The following is an 18,619-nucleotide window of genomic DNA, read 5'->3' on the forward strand; positions in this document are numbered from 1 at the left end:
TCATGAATTATAAAAGTTTTCTTGGGAAATAACCAGTTCGTGACTTTCACCTTGAGGTTTATCTTATTATATAATACTTTTAACCCTTCACCCTGTTTGTGGAAAAAGCTAAACTCATTTGTTTCCTCTTTAAGCAGCACCTAACATTTTACAGTTAAAAAAAAAAAAAAAGGTTGTATTTCCTTCATTTCTCTCTAAATTCTGGGGTTTATATATTAAATAACCTTGTACTTCACAGAGGAATAGTGAGAAGCAAGAGAGAAAGAATCTTGTAAAGTATTTTAAAAATCATAAGAACATAAATGTAAGGTTTATTATCATTTTCTCCTTAATTCATTATCTCCACCTATTCCCGACTCCTCCAGGCCATGGAGATTTTTTCCTCCGTGGCTTTTCTTTTTTCCTCCTTCTGCTCTTCTGCCTGTTTCAGTCACTGTCAATTGTCATCCATAGCACAGAGTGTCCTAATGATCTCACATCCTGGCAGGGTTCAGAGACGAATGAGACTTGCTCATCAATTTCACACATACCCAGCTCTTACTATGTGCTGGGGATTGTGCTTGGCATTAGAAATCCAAAGATAAATTTAATGTAAGATCTCTACTCTCAGGATTTTTAAAAAATCAAAATATGATAATAGTAATTTCCTTACTAAAACGTTTGTGAATTTATTTGTTCGTGTTATTCCTTGTCCTTTAAAGATAGTGTCCTCTAACCCAACAGTAGATAGATATACGCTGCTAGTCTATGAAGACTAAGTTCTAATACATTTTAGGGACTTAGATGTTGAGATATGGATCCTTGAAAGAATGAAATAAAAAGGATTCTTACTTGATAATCTCTAAGGGTCATCTTATATAGTAAATTCCTCACAGACTATAGATTAATGAAAAAATTTCCCAAAAGGCTTTTATACTTTTATACATAGAAGAATTGTTTGCAAAGTGAAGGGTTAATTCATCATGTAAATAATCTTCTCTTTGTTAATTTAAATTTCTATACTTTAGATTTTAGTTAAGGGGAGTGTATTGATATTCTCCAGGCCACAATACCGGAATGGGAAGCCTTTCTCTTCTCCAGGGGATCTTCCCAACCCAGGAATCCAACCAGGGTCTCCTGCATTGCAGACGGATTCTTTACCAACTGAGCTATCAGGGAAGCCCACTGATATTCTGTGCTTATGTATTTGCATATCAAAACATCAGTGGTAATTGTGGTTGAATTCACAGTGCAATGTGATGAGGCAAATGAAAAATGAAACCGGTAATTTGTGGGGCAAAAAAATGGTGGATATTACAGGACCATGTTGGCTTTGGACTTTTTCTATTTCCTTCTTGATCACCTCATTTATAACTTTAAATTGCCTTTTGATCTCTCTTGGGTAGTTTTCATATTGTATCCTTTCTCCCATTTTGATACAGTCGTTTTATTTTTTTTTTAACTTTTTATTTTACATTGGAGTATAACCAATTAACAATGCTGTGATAGTTTCAGGTGGACTGCAAAAGGACTCATTCATACATATACATGTTGATACAGTAATTTTAAAGTAAAGAAACCATTTTCCGAGAGTCCGGTAATGAGGTCCCTTATTACTGGGAAATCCTAGGGAATCTTTCTGTGGACTCCAAGGTTATCTTCGTTTCAAGGAGATCAACTGTCTGTTTCTTCCCCTTCCCTTTGCTTCCGCAGCCCAAATTCTCTCCACAGCCCTAACTCTCTCATCCGTACAACTTCCTTATTAGATTTTTAAAAAGTGTCTCTAAATGATAACAAATGTAGCACCCATGGCTTTCCAACTAGAGCAAGACAGATGTGCTTGTTTTAAAGTTACGCAATTTCTAAGGGCTTCCCAGGTGGCACAGTGGTAAAGAATCTGCCTGCCAATGCAGGAGACGCAAATGACACAGGTTTGATACCTGAATCCAGAAGATCCCCTGGAGGAGGAAATGGCAATGCATTCCAGTATTCTTGCTTGGGAAGTCCTGACAGTTGTAATCCAGAGACAGCCTTTGAAAGTTTAAGTGCCAACTCAGAAGTACTGATGGCAATTGGATGTTGCTTGAATTCAGAGCTAATAATAGCCCTCAGGAGCTCTTAACCTAGTTGCAGTAGCCTGGTGCATGCTTCCCCATCTCAGAGCAAATGGTTCCCCAACCACACATTTTGTGTCAAGAAATGGTTGTTTTTTAATATGCCCTATTTTTGTCATATTTCATGTTGTTTCACAGACCAGTCATTGTGGCCTTACAAATTTTTCCACAAGCGTATGTTATGAGACATCCTGACTTTGAAATCACTGGAGAACGTTGGAGCATTAGGAAGAGACAGAGTAATCATGAAGGAGGAAATAACATGTTACAAATATTGTTATTTTATTCATCTTTAGAAAGGAACTATAGGAAAAAGATGGCTTCTAAAGAACTCTGATAAAAATTGTGCAGAAAATTTGTTTCTTTTACATGAGTGCTCTTTTCCTCTTTGAACTGTACTTCACATCTACTCAAACCAGTCACACACCTGCATGTTGCTTGCTTAATTTTGAATTTCATTCAACTGTATCACCTCGTTGTTTATATTTAGTTTTCTTAGGTAATTTCTTTTTGCATTCAGGTTAACAGCTGTTATTTTTAGTTTCCAGAATTGCAGAAATTTTTGTCAGTGAAGGAGAATTGGAGTTCTTGATGAAATTCTGAAGGCACCTCTTAGTGTGCTATTTTACAAAGCTGCATATGGGAGCAATCCTCGTGTACAAATCAGAATGTTAGAGGGTTGCAATTCACTTCATTAACAAATTACATGTCTTACAAGAAGATGTAGTAGTTACTGAAAGGAAACTAATACCTAGCAATATAATCATTTATTTTTGATTTCAAGCAACTTAACTAGTATTAGCAAATTATTACAGTAGCACTAGTTGAACTTAAAAACATAAAAAAGGCTTTGCCATTAACAGTGAGTCCCACCCATTATGGGTGGTCTTAGAAGTATTTTGAAGAGAGGATTCAGAAAAGTATATTCTAGGCCCAGATTATTATTCAAGTTGACTCTGTAAGGGTTTGAAATCATGACAACAGAAAGGACTTTTATGATTTATAGTAAGTACAGGTTTTTGTTTTCAGTTTTGTTTTTCCTATAGCAGTGTATTATGTTAAGATATCCAAAACCATGAAGATCAATCCAGGTTTAGAACAGAATTAGTCAAACATATTTGATATGATACTGTGCTAAACGAGAGAGGCCAATATGATCAAGAGAAATGACTCTCTTTCCCAATTGTTTAAATCAATCCAAGGGACTTTATAGAGGAAACCAAGCACTTGGGAGAGTGAGCTGTCTATATCAAAGGGTTGCATGAGAAATGGGTAAGGCAAGTGGTTGGTGGTGGAAAGCTGAGGACACCCCAGACTACTGGGTTGGGTAGGGGTTCTGGTTTCCACACTTAATGCTGGAGGAAGAAGGGAGGGAGTTGAGATAAGCTGGAGGTGCCTTATGTTCAATTTTACATGTGCAAGAAATAATGGAAAAAAAGAGGTGAGAGTGGGAAGGTATCTGCAGCCGAGTTTTAGTCCTTCTGTCTATTCCCATGTTAGACAAAGGCGTATAAACAAGAATTCCTAAGTGCTGAGGCGCTGTGCGCTGGGCTAATGTGTACACCCAATACAGCCCTAGATGTGCTCAGTTGCTAAGTTGTTTCTGACTCTTTCGTGACCTCGTGGACTGTAGCCTGCCAGGCTTCTCTGTCCATGGGATTCTCTAGGCAAGAATATTGGAGTGGATTGCCGTGCCCTCCACCAGGGGATCTTTTTGAGCCAGGAAACGAACCTGTGTCTCATGCTTCTCTGTGTCTCCTGCATTGGCAATGGATTCCACTGAGCCACCTGGGAAGCCTCATGTACAGCCCCAGACATGTTCCTTATTAACAGAACTCTGGTTTTATTTGCAGTTCTCCGACCAACCCTGAATGACAAACCTGCATTTCAACCTCTCCTGCAGCTGAAGATATCAGTGTGATACATTTCTTTTTTTTTTTTTTTTATGTTGATAGTTTACCATGAAGAAATTAAGAAAAGAGAATAGTTTCTAATGTTTATCCATGTATTGACTGTTCGTAGTGCTCTTTACTCCTTCCTGTATTTCCCAGTTTTGTTTTGATATTATCATCATTCATAAAGGACTTTATCATTTTTTATAGCTCGTGCATGCTTCCTTAGCTTTCATTTCTCTGAAGGTGTTTTCACCCCCTTCACCCCAGTGTGATACATTTCTAACCAATAAGGCATAAGGGAATTTCTGAGAAAATTTTGCTTTTGCGACCAAAGGGTACAAATTTGTCTGGTATTGTCCTTTTCCTCCCCTTTCTTTGGACTTTGATTAGATCCTTGGGCTTCCCAGGTGACACTAGGGGTAAAGAATTCGCCTGCCAATGCAGGAGATGTGGGTTCAATCCCTGGGTTGGAAAGATCTCCTGGAGGAAGAGATGACAACCCACTCCAGGATTCTTGCCTGGAGAATTCCATGGACAGAGAAGCCTGGTGGGCTACGGTCCATGGGGCTGCAAAGAGTCGGACACGACTGAAGCGACTTAGCATGCACACAATGAATTTGCTAGCAGAGGTCATCTCTGGAAAGTGTAAATGTGATTGCCAGGTAAAGGTTAGAGATTTTTACTTTTCATTTCTCTTTCCTTCTTTTAGTAGACTTTTTTGAAAAAATTAATGATTGAGAAGTCAGGAAGTAGAAAGCAATATGAATATCAGACATAGGTACCCAATTTTGAAGGAAATATTACGTGTTCCATTTTGGACATACTCACTTTGAGATGACCAAGTTCCTATGATTGTGAGAGAGTACGTGGCTTTCAGTAAGAATTCACAGATCCGTTAGATCTGAATCTTTGTTGCTGGTTCTCAGCTGTTCCCGTGCACTAGCCTGTCCTGGAGATTTTTGAACTGAAGAGTTTAAACTGAAATTGATGTGGAGCCCCACTCTTGAGTCTCTTTTTCACTGATGTTACGGTAGGGCATGGGCATTGATATTTTTCTTAAAAAAATAAATCCTCCCAGGTAAATCAGCTCAGTATCCGATGCTGGGAACCATTGCTGTTTAAGTTGGTGAAATTTTCAGGAGAAATGGTATGGTATGTTTCTCAGCCCTGACTACAGTTAGAATCCACTTGGATAACTTAAACAAACAAGCACAGTCCTGCTCCATCCCTCTGGGATTTTAGAATGGTGTCCAGCTTTGTGTTTTAAAAACTTCTGCAATTAAGTCCAATGTTTTTTCAGGATTGAGAATCTCTGATGCCAAGGGGGAAGTGTAGAGGCTCAAAGAAAAAAGCTCAACATCACTCAGATTCTCTTATTTTACTGGTGAAACTCTCCTCCTTTCAACTTTGCTCCTTCATGCTTCATAAAAACAGAAGCAAATTAAAACATGGTAGCCATGCCTTAATGGCTCCTACAAAGTACCAGGAATGGAGAGAGAAACTTGGGTTACCTCAACTGCCAGCAATGTCTGTGGTAAAGGTCCTGGGGAAGTAAGAAAGATGGGCTACAATCTTGGTTGCATAGAGGCAGAGTACATGGAGAACTGAAATGTCAATCAGTGTACAATGGGGTGGGCTTCCCAGGTTGCTAGCGGTAAAGAACCTGCCTATAAAGAACCCTTCCATCTAAAATAAAATCTCCCTGAACTCTGGAGACATGGGTTCAGTCTTTCAGGAAGATCCCCTGGAGGAGGGCATGACAGCTCACTCCAGTATCCTTGTCTGGAGAATCCCATGGACAGAGGAGCCTGGTGGGCTACAGTCCATAGGGTCACTAAGAGTTGGACATGACTGGTGTGACAGCATGTGCACACACACACACACACACACACAATGGGGTAATTGGTTCTCTCAGCCCCTCCCTTTCCCTACGCCAGCAGTCACAGAGCCTCTAAGATTTTCTGTCAGTTCACTTCCCCCGCATCCCTGTCACACTGACTCTGCTGTTTCCTGTTCCTACCAAGTGTGTTCCCACCTCAGGGCCTTTGCACTTGTTTCCTCTGCCTGAAATACTTTGCCCCTAAATCTCTACATGACCTACTGTCTTCATTCAAGTCTCTGCTCAAATGTCACCTCATCTGGGACACCTTCCCTAACCCTTCCATCTAAAATAAGCATTCTCTTTCCCACTCTATCCCTTTAAACTTTAGTTTTTTTCATAGCACTGATCACTTCTTGACATCTGTTTATCTCCTTATTCTTTTTTGTTTGCTTTTGTGATTGTGGTTGATTTTATTTTGTTTCTTTATAATTCTTTAGTCTTTTTCAAATATTTGACAAGTAACAGATACTGCATTTATAATGAGAAAAAAAAGTGCCATTTGTGAAGGAATTTTAAAAAAAGAGTAGAAGAACTCCACAAGGTAATTAGGCCAGCTCTGAATTTTCCAGGTATTTGTTATCTATAATCATAATATGCTGCTGCTGCTGCTGCTGCTGCTAAGTCGTTTCAGTCGTGTCCGACTCTGTGCGACCCCATAGATGGCAGCCCACCAGGCTCCCCGGTCCCTGGGATTCTCCAGGCAAGAACACTGGAGTGGGTTGCCATTTCCTTCTCCAGTGCATGAAAGTGAAAAGTGAAAGTGAAGTCGCTCAGTCATGTCCGACTCTTAGCGACCCCATGGACTGCAGCCTACCAGGCTCCTTCATCTGTGGGATTTTCCAGGCAAGAATACTGGAGTGGGGTGCCATTGCCTTCTCTGAATCATAATATGCCTGCCTTCTTTTTATTTATGTTAAAAATCTTTTTTTTTTTAATTTAATTTAATTTTTTTAATACCAAAAACATTTTGTGTTTGAGTATAGCCGATTAACAATACTGTGATAATTTCAGGTGAATAGCGGGACTCAGTCATACATATACATGTATCCATTCTCCCCCAAACCCCTTCTGTCAAGGCTGGCACATCCCCCTGGCCCAAACCACTTATTCTTTATATTGTTTTTCCCCCTCACTAAGAGAAGAGGACTTGTTTCATTCCCTGAGTTTCTTTGTGCCTGGCACAATACAGGTACGTAGTAGCTCAAAAATTGTTAGGTTAATTTGGTGCTGAACTGGTTGAATGGACCTGTGCTAGGTTTCCACTCTGAGCTAAGACCCCTGTGTCTGCCAGGGAGGTTCTTTTTCTGGTCATATTTGTGCAGCCAATAACAAAACTGAAGCTGAGACTGGAACAGGACAAGCTTTATTCATTGGTGAAGTGGGAACCCTCACAAATCAACTTTTCAACCCCAGTCAGGCAAAGATACCAAATGTATAAGAGGATTGAAGTATAAGGGAGGCAACTGGAAAGAGTGGGAGTTATAATATCCATGAGTTATCTGAGAACAGGAGTGTGGTTTAGACCTAGAACTGATGCAACTCTGCTTTTCAGTTCCTATATGTGGCTTTTCCGGCTGTTGTCATGGCACTTGTCAGCTGTCATGGTGCTGGGGGGTGTGTCATTTAGCTACTGTATTACAATGATGTACAGTGAGGCCCAAGGTCTAGTGGAAGTCAGATCTTCTGCCATCTTGGTCCTGGTTAGTTCTAACCAGTTCTGCTTTTTATCCTCTTCGTAGCTTCCTCCTGAAACTTAGATAAGTTTCTATTGGTTTCTGTGTGACAGAGGGGCAGGGGTAACAACCTTGGAAACTGAATGAGTAACACTTGCTCACAGTGGCTACCACTTGTCCTTGACTGGCAGCGAGCGTGGCAGAGAAGACTGAACCCTTGCATCTTGGTATCTCCTGTGCTTGCTTAGTGCAGTGCCTGAGCCACTGTACTGGTACAGTGTTCACTGAGTGAATAAAAACGCAAAATACTAAGAATAATAAAGCAGATAAGGAAGAAACGAGTAAGGGAAGGAAAAGAAATCACCCTACAGTTGGATATGAGGCAAAGCCATAGTCTTGTTTTTAAAAGTTTCTATGCAGATTGTTGTTGAAATACTAACGGTAGTGTTAGTTGCCCAGTCTTGTCCAATTCTTTGCAACCTGATGGACTATAGCCCACCAAGCTCCTCTATTCATGGAATTCTCTAGGCAAGACTACTGGAGTGGGTAGCCATTCCCTTCTCCAGGGGATCATTCCAACCAGGAATCAACCTTGGTCTCCTGCATTGCAAGTTGTTGGAATAAAGTTGTATATATTCCATTGCCTGTTGGTTTCATGGCAGGTAGGGTTACTGGAAAACCTAGAAATCCCAAAAGGTAGAAAGACCCTGTGTGATTGGGTTCTTGTTGATTAACTAATGATAGAATTGACTACCTAATATTAGAAATAGCAGATGGGAAGTCAAACTTCATTTTACTTTTTTAAAAAAAATTAAATTGCTTTATTAAAACCACAGAATTTAGAATTTAGTCATTTTACTTTTGAAGAACCATGCAAATCATTGGTTTTGTCTTTGGAAAAAAAAAAAGCCAATGTCTGTTGCCTTGGAAGTATTTAAGATGTATCCTGAATACATGGATTAAAAACTCACCCCTTCTACTCACAATATCTCCACCCCATTTTCATCTACTTTCATCTTTCTGTTTTTGTTGTGTATCTTACTACTTTCCCCTGTTATTAAGAAACTTTTGTTAATGGTGTTAATAAGTGAAAATTTGCATTGAGTTTGTCTTCTTGTATTGCTATAGTTCCAGATTTTTCTTAGCCCAGGATCCCCCAAGCCACTGAAGAAAAACTAACCAAAGCGAAAGCACAAGGGCTTCATTGTACAAGAATACTGTGAAACCATTCATGTAATAAAAAGTGTATGTTAGGATTTCACTCACTTTAAATCCTGGCCATCTTCTGGGAATGAGTCTGTCATTCATTATCGAGTGCAGCTGAAATCAACCAAATGTTATTTTCAGTATCTAAGAAAACCTTTACTGTTGTGTGTGCCTGGCACCATGCTGGGGCTGGACATTTAACTGCAAGTACTCTAGCTAGAGTTCTTATCCAAACAGTCTCAATGGACTGGCAAACTTCTTTTTTTTTTTAATTTCTTTTTAATTGAAGGATGATTGGTTTACGTATTGGTTTGATTTCTGCCACACACCAACATGAATTAGCCACGGTGTACATGTGTTGGAGTGGTAAAGAATCTGCCTGCTATACAGGAGACACGGGTTCGATCCCTGGGTCAGGAAGATCCCCTGGAGGAGGGCATGGCAACCCACTCCAGTATTCTTGCCTGGAGAATCCCATGGACAGAGGAGCCTGGCAGGCTACAGTCCACGGAGTCGCAAAAGTCAGACAAGACTTAGCGACCAAACCACCACCACCGCAGGTGATAACTGAAGCTGTGGAAGTGCATGAGACTGCTTGGTGGGCTACAGTCCATAGGGTTGCAAAGAGTTGAACTCACTGAAGCGATTTAGCACGCACACATGTTGTCCTTTATGCTTCATTGTAATGGAAGCTTTCTGGTTGTTTTAAAATAAATAACATTTTGGACCTAAATATTACTCTAAAATTAACTGATTATTATTCATAATATATCAAACCACAAAGGTGGCTGTAAAGCAGTGAATTAACCAGATATAACTAGGTCATTCAAAAAATAATGATAAGAGGTGATGATACAAAGTGAAGTTCTGAAGTTCTGTACTTGCTTTGTGGGGGTGGGGAAATGACTGCTTTGTGTCTTGAAAGAAATGAAGTCTGACCTTCCTAACAGCCTGATCACAGCCTGAACTTGTCCTTGGTTCATTTTGTGTTTGAGTAGTCTGAGTGCGCCTTCCCCTGTGGTTTGAGTCAGCTGTTCTACAGTTATTGTAAAGTTAGTGATGCTATTGTGTGTGATCCGGATGCGTATGTGGTGGTCATTTGTAATGGGCAAGCCGGCTGTGGAGAGCTGGTGCAATGGGGCTGTGTGAAGTTGTTTCCTATTACTCTTATTTATCTTTCTTTGAATAAGGGGTCCTTTGTTCACTGTTTCCTCAACACAGAATAGAGGATTTATATCTTAGTGTTCAATCTCTACTTCTGTTTTCAACGAGGAAAACATTTGCTTCACTCTGCTGCCTGTTCCTACCATGTACCCAGAGGGTTTTGGAAGCTGCTGCCAAGAATTCTTTGGGGGAGCCGGAGTATAACCATCCCAAGAGATTCAGTTCTTAGTGACATTCTTTTTAGTTTAATAAGTCATTGTGAGTGCTGCTGTTTTGATTCTAAGACCCGCCTTTCTTCTTTCCCAAATGTGCTACACGGGTCTAATGATGGAAATGAAGAGATATGTTCTTCTTTTAGCATGATTTGACCCCATCTATTATTTCGTCCCAGTTTCTAAACCTCACTGGAAAATTTTAGTTCTGATATTTGTTTGGTAGTATGCATTACAAAGAATTGTTTGGTTTTTTTTTTTTTTTGGTTGCACCTTGCAGCTTCTGAGATCTTAGCTCCCAACCTAACCTCTGGACTGCCAGGGAATTCCCTACATTGCAGAGATAAGAAACAACAGATTTTGAATGGAGGCATGGTTTTGCTTGGCTCACCCAGTGTTGTTAAGTTTCTAAGTTAGTTGCCAACATTTAAAAGTTAAATGATTTCACTTTTTAATGGCCAGTGACTTAAATTCTGTCTTTTTACTCTCTGCTTCCTCTAGCTCAGAGAAGGCAATGACACCCCATTCCAGTACTCTTGCCGGAAAATCCCATGGATGCAGGAGCCTGGTAGGCTGCAGTCCATGGGGTCGCTAAGAGTCAAACACGACTGAGCGACTTCACTTTCACTTTTCACTTTCATGCATTGGAGAAGGAAATGGCAACCCACTCCAGTGTTCTTGCCTGGAGAATCCCAGGGACGGGGGAGCCTGGTAGGCTGCCATCTATGGGGTCGCATGGAGTCGGACACAACTGGAGCGACTTAGCAGCAGCAGCAGCAGCTCCTCTAGCTAGTGGATGTTCAGTTACTTTTCTTTAATGGTGCTGACTTTCTTCCCCAGGCTGAAGATCTAATAATCACACGAGCCACCGTTTTAAAGGAAAAACCAGACTCCAGTACTCTGGTTTTTGGAACGGTTTTTACAGATCACATGTTAACAGTGGAGTGGTCCTTGGAGCTTGGATGGGAGAAACCACGCATCAAACCTCTTCAAAACCTCTCACTGCATCCGGGTTCATCGGCTTTCCACTATGCTGTGGAAGTAAGTACTTGGAAATTAATGATGGTGACATATTGGTCTTCACTGTGGTTACTAAGTAGCTTCCCCTGCTCAAAGAGCTCTAAGGCAGCATGGTCTTTACCGTATTAACTAGAGGCAATCATAAGTGTCTATATAAACAGTTGGATTGAAGGTGAGTCTTAACTAATTTTTCAGAGTATCTTGAATTTTTAAAATGTCAATTGAAAAATCATGTAGGTGGTAAGCACACTCTAGGGTGTAGAGAATAGAAATATAATGTTTTGCACATGAAACTTGTAACATTGGCTTACAGTATTATCAGAAAATTATTTGGAGCAAATGGGAAGGACAGTTTGCAAGAAAATTAGCAATCAAGCCTGTACTGTTAATATCTCACTAAGTCACTGCTCTTAGATCTTCTAATGATTGACAATGGATCATTAGGTACAGTATTATATTTATATTTTAATGCTAACTGCATGGTTTTATGACAGCAATAACTTGTTATGCATGTTAAGGGACATTTAATCAAATGTCAGCCTTCAAGCATGAATGGAATAATTATAAGCATTAAATATTAAATAGAAGATGCTTTTTGTGGTCCTTAAGATACACTCTTAGCCAAATATACAATATATTCCCTGTTCCCTGGTGGCTCAGTGGTAAAGAATCTGCCTGCAATACAGGAGACCCAGGTTCAATCTCTGGGTAGGGAAGATCCCCTGGAGAAGGAAATGGCAACCCACTCCAGTATTCTTATCTGGGAAATCCCATGTACAGAGAAGCGTTGCAGACTGCTGTCACTCATTTTTAATGTATTGGATATCTTTCCTAGAATATTGGAATTCAAGAATTAAGCAGTGGCCTATTATTTAAGGGGCTGAAAGATGGAAATAGTAAGTATTCATATTGATATTGATAAAATAACTACATTTGTTTATTGAAATCCTGCGATATGCCCTCTACTGGGTACCTTATATAGGTCAGCTCTTCTAATTGTTTTAAGTGAGAAAAATGTAATCATTCAGATTCTGGAGTTAAACATCCTAGGTTCAGATCCTGTCTAGAGTCATATTATTTTGACCCACAAATTAACATGCATATAGTCTCCTTGGACATCTTTCTCCTCCGCTAATTAGCCCCATTTTTTTTGTTTGTTTTTAGAGCTAAAACTACATGTGGTTTTGTTTCAAATGTATTTTTTGATAAAAAAGTGAAAAGTGAAAGTGAAAGTTGCTCAGTTGTGTCTGACTCTTTGCAACCCCATGGACTATACAGTGAGTTCTCCAGGCCAAAATACTGGAGTGAGTAGCCTTCCCCTTCTCCAAGGGATCTTCCCAACCCAGGGATCGAACCCAGGTCTTCCGCATTGCAGGCAGATTCTTTACCAGTTGAGCCACAAGGGAAGCCCAAGAATACTGGAGAGGGTAGCCTATCTCTTCTCCAGTAGATCTTTCCGACCATAAATAGTGACATATTCACATAGTGAAGGAGAGAAATGGAAGTGTGAGTAGGGAACCTAGATGAAAGAAAATGAAATTTTACAACATGTACTTCATTTTCAGGTTAAGATAAATATTTAGTGAGATAAAGCATAATTTGAAAAAGTGGACAACATACTATTTAATGAATGCTTATAAAGGAATGCCCAAATAGCTACCATCCAGGCAAAGAAATGGCCGGCTTGAAGCATCCCAGAAGCCTTCTTTGTGCCCCTTCTATGTCGTAAATCCCGTATTTTCTGGCACTTGTTATTCTTTTATGATGATTTTTTTTTGCTTTTCACTTTGGGTTATATGTACCTCTAACACTACAGTTTTGCCTCTTTTTGAACTTCGTGTAAGTGTAATTATATAAACATATATATTGCGTGTGTGTGCTCGTGCACACGTATCTATTATTTGAGCTCAATATTATGTGAGCTCTATCCATCCAGGACCAATCCTAACGTCCGTGGGGTCTAGGACAAAAGTAAAAACAGAGACATCCCATAGTCCACCCTCTCTGTTTCTTTCAATCCTGACTCATCCTATACCACAAGGGGCCTTTTGCACATGCACGTAGATGCCCATCCCACCTGCAAACAGATGACACTTGGCCGTCCCTTGGACTTTGACGCAAGCACCCTAGTGATCCTGTCTGTTCTTAAGAGATCAGGAGGCCGGTTCAGACCCTGAAAATAGGATCAGGGCCATTTGGGCAGGGAATTCAGGGAATCCCTAGCACTGAGTATTTGGAGTCTGTCTAGAAAAGGGTCCAGTCAACTACTTGCTCCAAGGAGGTCACAGCTGGGGGAAGATAGAGGTGAGAGGCCCTCGAAAGTGTGAAACTCAGGGCGGAGACCTGTGTTATCTGAGTCTCGGGGCGGTAGCTACCACATCGTGTGCTCCTTATAGCGGTAGTGTTATGTTATGTGAATATATTCAGTCGCTGTTGACTTGGCACTTGTTCAGTTTCCTTCTGTGAACATTCTTGTACATAGTATGCTGGTGTACTTGTTTACATGATTTTTTAAGTCAGCAGTTCTCGAAGCATGGTCCATAGACCCCCTAGGCTGCCCTTTGAAGAGATTGCCTAAGGTAATCTTCACAGTAATACCAAGGTATTATTTTTCTTCCTCATTGTGTTGCCATTTGTACCAGATAACGCTTTGCCACCCAACCTGTGTTAGTCATTGTATTGTTTATTGCCGTGCATTACAGTATAAAAAGAACGTCAGCTTTACTTAATGTTCTCAATGAAGCGTAATAATGATTGAGTCTATTAAATCTTGACTCTTACATAAACATTTTATTCTGTGTGAGAAAACATCCATTTCACATGAAGCACTCTGTAGAACTTAAGTGCTGTGGTTGCCTCAAGGAAAAGCAACCGCATGATTGTTTTTCTGTGGTGAATTCAACTGGCTACTTTTTTCTACCTGGCGCCATTGTTCCTTGAAAGAACAAAGTTGTTCAAACTTGTGTGTGTGTTTTTGAAAATGAATGAAATAAGCCTGTCACTTCAAGTAAAACAATGGACTGTATTTATTGGCGGTGATAAAATTCTAGCTCTCAAGTGAAAATTGGAATTTTTGGAACATTTGTCTCCCCCACCCTTTCCTCCTATTAAAGAGGTCTTATTTTGTGTTATATTGGTGGTTACCAATGTTTTAATGATATTGGTAGTTTTAAAAGGAGTTACCCTTTGAAAGATCTGTATAACTCAGGCAACCAGTATTTTTCCAAGTGAGTGTTCCATGATATTACAAATTTATGTGTGAGTAAAGATTCATTCAAAGTGCAGGATTTCCCTGGTAGCCCAGGGCTTAAGACTCCATGCTTCCACTGTACTGGGCACAGGTTTGATCCCTGGTCAATGAACTGAATCCTGCTTGCTACAGCTATAAAATTAAACAAACAAACAAACAAAACCCCCAAATCCCTGAAGTACATTAAAAAAAAAATTCTTCCAAATACAAGATAGGATTTTTGGTGTGTCAGTTTGGCTATTGTAAACTGAGGTCCCTAGAATTCCATTTTTCGTTTCCCTTTGGTTTTCGACTGCAAGGACATTCTCTTGTGAACCTTGGAGGACTTTGGGAGGCAGTGGTCATTTTGTGGTGTGCACACGCCTTCTTCTAGTCATTCAATCCCACACTAATCTGGGTGCCGTTTGAAGGAATTTTGCAGATGTGGTTAAAGTCCCTGATTGGTTGATTTGAAGTTATCCAGAAGGAGATTACTGTGGGTGAGCCTGACCTCAGGACATCCGTGTAGGTCTGGCTGCTCACATGCACTCACTCTCTTGCTTTGTCTCACCCTTCCTGAGTCAGTTGGGGATGGGCTGCAGCTCACATCTCCTGGTCCAGCCTGCTTGTGACCTTCTGTTTCTCGGTGCTTATCCTACAGATTTTGGACTTTGCTTAGCCAGCCTCCACAGATGCTTTGGGCAATTTCTTCTAATAAATCTGTAAATGTTATATATATTTCTCCTGGTTCTGTTTCTTCTCAGTTGAACCCTGACTGAGACCATTGGATTTTAAGAAATTAACAGAGTATAAAAACCTCATTGATGGGGTTTCAGATTCTGCGGTACAGCTAAGCTGTAAGGGACCAGCAGTTGTCAAGTTTTAGAGGAGTCTCAGAGATTAATACCCACGATTATCTGAAAAAGTTATTACAAGTACTTTCTTCCTCGACCATATATCTATATGAGACTGGATTTTCTTTGTGTACTTCAGCCAAAATTTCTTATTGCAAGAGACTGAATGCAGAAGCAGATGTGAGAATCCAGTTGTCTTTTGTTAAGCCAAATGTTAAAGATTTGCAACAATGTAAAACAGGGCCACATTTAATATTAATCCTCTTGGAAAATATAGATAATGTGAATGAAAGTATTTTAATGTCATAGTCTATTAATAAATACAATTTCTCACTATGGTTAAGGTAAATATTGATAGAATACTTTTTAAGTAAAAGCTCTTTGACACCTTTATAATTTTTAAGAGTGTGAAGGCACCTGACACCAGAAAACTTTGAGAAATCCTACTTGAGGGTATATCTAGGAATGTGCTGCTGGTATTGAACATATCTTCAATTTTATGAGAAAGGGGAAACTTTTCCATGGTGATTTTACCAGTTTTTATACCCACTAGCCATGAATTAGCAAATACATTCAATCACAACTCATCAACTTTGCCAGTTCTTATAGCCTGACTTTAAATTTTTAGCTTATTAATAAAATGGCATGTTATTGTGATATTAATTGCCACTTCTGAAGAAGTTGAACACATTTTCAAATGTTTGTCAGTTGGATTTCATTTTCTTTGAGGTGCCTGCTTGTTTCCATCTTTTGCTCACTCTATTGTGGTGTCTTTGATTTGTAGAAGTACTTTATATATTTTGAATATAAGTCTTATGTCATTTATATGTGTTTTAAATATCTTCTTCCACACTTTGACTTTTTATTCTCCCCATAAGTTTTTGATGACAAATAAATTTCACTTTTTGGGGCAGTGCTTATGCCACGCATTTTGTGGATTATTAGTTTCCCGATCAGGGATTGAACCCAGGCCAAGGCAGTGAAACCCCAGAATTCTAACCACTAGGCAACCAGGGAACTCCACATTTCAATTTTTAAAAGTTGAATTTATCAATCTTTGCTTTAGGTTTGGTTTTGTGTCTTGTTTAAAGAGTCTTTTTCTACTCCTAGATTATGAAAACATCTTCCTGTGTTACTGATTTTGTCCGTCACAGTTAGGTCTTTAATTTCAGAAGTTGATTTTTGTATGAAGTAGGGGTCCAGTTTTTCTTTTTATTTGTCTGTTTTATTTTCCTACAGATACCCAATTGTCTCAGCACCATTAAAGAAGGCTTTTTTCCTTCTGATACATCATAGCATATCTTAGCACATACGTGAGGTTCTGCTTCTAGATCTCTATTTGCCTTCCATTGTCTTGTCTATCTGGATCTCTCTTTTGTTGCATTGTTTTGCTTCTCCGTCTGGCAAAAGCCACACTGTCTTTATCTCCAAATCACTATAAGGAGTCTTTTTTTTTTTCTTTTAATAAGGAGTCTTGCTGTCTACTAGAACAAGTCCTTCTGTTCCACTCTTCAAGAGTGCCTTGGATATTTCTTGTTCTTTTGCTTTTTCTTATAGCTTAGTTTATCATGTCAGTCAAATTTTTGTGATTCAGTTTGTTGCAAGAAAAATAAATGCCCTGACATGATTTTCATTTGGATTGCATTACATTTTATTAACCAATTGTGGGAGAATCGGCATCTTTATATTTTATTTTTTTCATCCTAAAGCATTTTATTTTTTTAAACTTTTAATTTTGATTAGAGTATAGTCGATTACCAATATTGAGATAGTTTCAAGTGGGCCGCTGAGGACTCAGCCGTGTAATGCATGTATCCATTCTCCCTGAAACTCTCCTCCCATTCAGGTTGCCACGTAACACTGAGCGGAGTTCCCTGCACTCTTCATTAGTGCAGTTTTTATAATAGTGAATCTTTCAATCTATGAATATGAAATTGCTTTCTGCTTCAGTTAGGTTTTTAATGACTTGGTAAGTTTTGTATTTTCCTTATGTCTTTCACTTATGTTAGATTTTCCCCACCTAAGAATTGGTTTTAATTCTACCTTAAATAGTGTTTTTATTTTCTAACTGCTGCTGTTACATGGGAATATAGTTTCTTATCTGGTTACCTTGCCTAAATAGATAATTTCAAAAGATTATGTCAGTTTTTCTGGATTTTCTACATTTACTCTTTTCTGTGTCTCAAGATCTATGACAGTTTTTTTCTTCTCCTAACTTTATACTTCTATTTCAGGGCTTCTCAGGTGGTGCTAGTGGTAAAGAACCCTCCTGCCAATGCAGGAGACATAAGAGATGAGGGTTTGATCCCTGGGTCGGAAAGATCCCCTGAAGTTATTTCATGATCCTTGCTTTATTTTATTGGTAGTGCAAGCAAGGCAAGCAAGCAAGCAATCGCTCAGTCGTGTCCGACTCTTTGTGATCCAATGGACTGTAGTCTACCAGGCTTCTCTGTCCATGGGATTTTCCAGGCAAGAGTACTGGAGTGGGTTGCTATTTCCTTCTCCAGGGAATCTTCCTGACCCAGGGATCAAACCCAGGTCTTCTGCATTGCAGGCAGATGCTTTACCCTCTGAGCCACCAGGGAAGCCCAGTATTGGTAGTGCAATATTGATTTAAAGTATTCGTAGTTACAGCAGGTAATGTGTGATGTCCTCCATCTGAAAGAAAAGCTTTAAATTTGATCACTTTAATAGATAAACAACAAGGACCTACTATATAACACAAACTATATTCAATATCTTATAATAACCTATAATGGAAAAGAGTCTGAAAAAGGATATATATATATATATATATAAACTGAATCCCTTTGCTGCATACCTAATGCTGAAACTAATGCATTGTAAATCAACTATACTTTTTTAAAAATTGCCACTTTAAATATAATATTTGTTGGAAATTTATTGAAGAAAGCCTTTATCACTTAAGGAAGATTCTATTTTTCCTTAGTTATTGAGGAAACTTTTTTTAAAAATCATAGATGAATGTTCGGTTTTATCAGATGCATTTATTACATCAGTGGGATGATATATAGTTTTTTTCACATAAACTATTAATATAGTGAATTTCATATGTTTCCTAATGTTAAACCATTGACTATTCTTGGGATAAATCCTGCTTAGACTGTTGTCCTTTGTGTATTTTGCATCTTCATTATTCAATGACATTATCATATAATCTTTATGTAAATTTGAATCTATATCAAATGTGTATAATTTTTAAACTGAAATAAATTGAGCCTTATAAAGTTACTTACCTTCTTTATTTCCAGCAGTGCTTCTTGTTTGAAAGTTTGTTTTGTTATATATTTAGCAATATAACCTCACTGGCTTCATTTTTAAAAGTGTTTATATGACATTGCTCTTTATGCTTTTTTGTTTCAGATGTTAT

General features: G+C 39.0%; 1 protein-coding gene across 5 annotated transcripts in view; it reads left to right on the forward strand.

Annotated features, from left to right (window-relative positions):
- BCAT1 (branched chain amino acid transaminase 1) overlaps positions 1 to 18,619 on the forward strand; it is a 118,488-nt gene that overhangs the window by 43,152 nt on the left and 56,717 nt on the right. For all 5 annotated transcript variants that reach the window (XM_086401738.1, XM_086401742.1, XM_086401740.1 and 2 more), the window contains exon 3: positions 10,966 to 11,166. In XM_086401738.1, the coding sequence (XP_086257864.1) occupies positions 10,966 to 11,166 (201 nt within the window). The remainder of the gene's footprint in view (positions 1 to 10,965; positions 11,167 to 18,619) is intronic.

This window comes from Bos grunniens, chromosome 5, assembly GCF_055505025.1.
Source record: "Bos grunniens cultivar Pamir isolate PY7600 chromosome 5, Bosgru_T2T1.0, whole genome shotgun sequence".
Taxonomy (NCBI): Eukaryota; Metazoa; Chordata; class Mammalia; order Artiodactyla; family Bovidae; genus Bos; species Bos grunniens.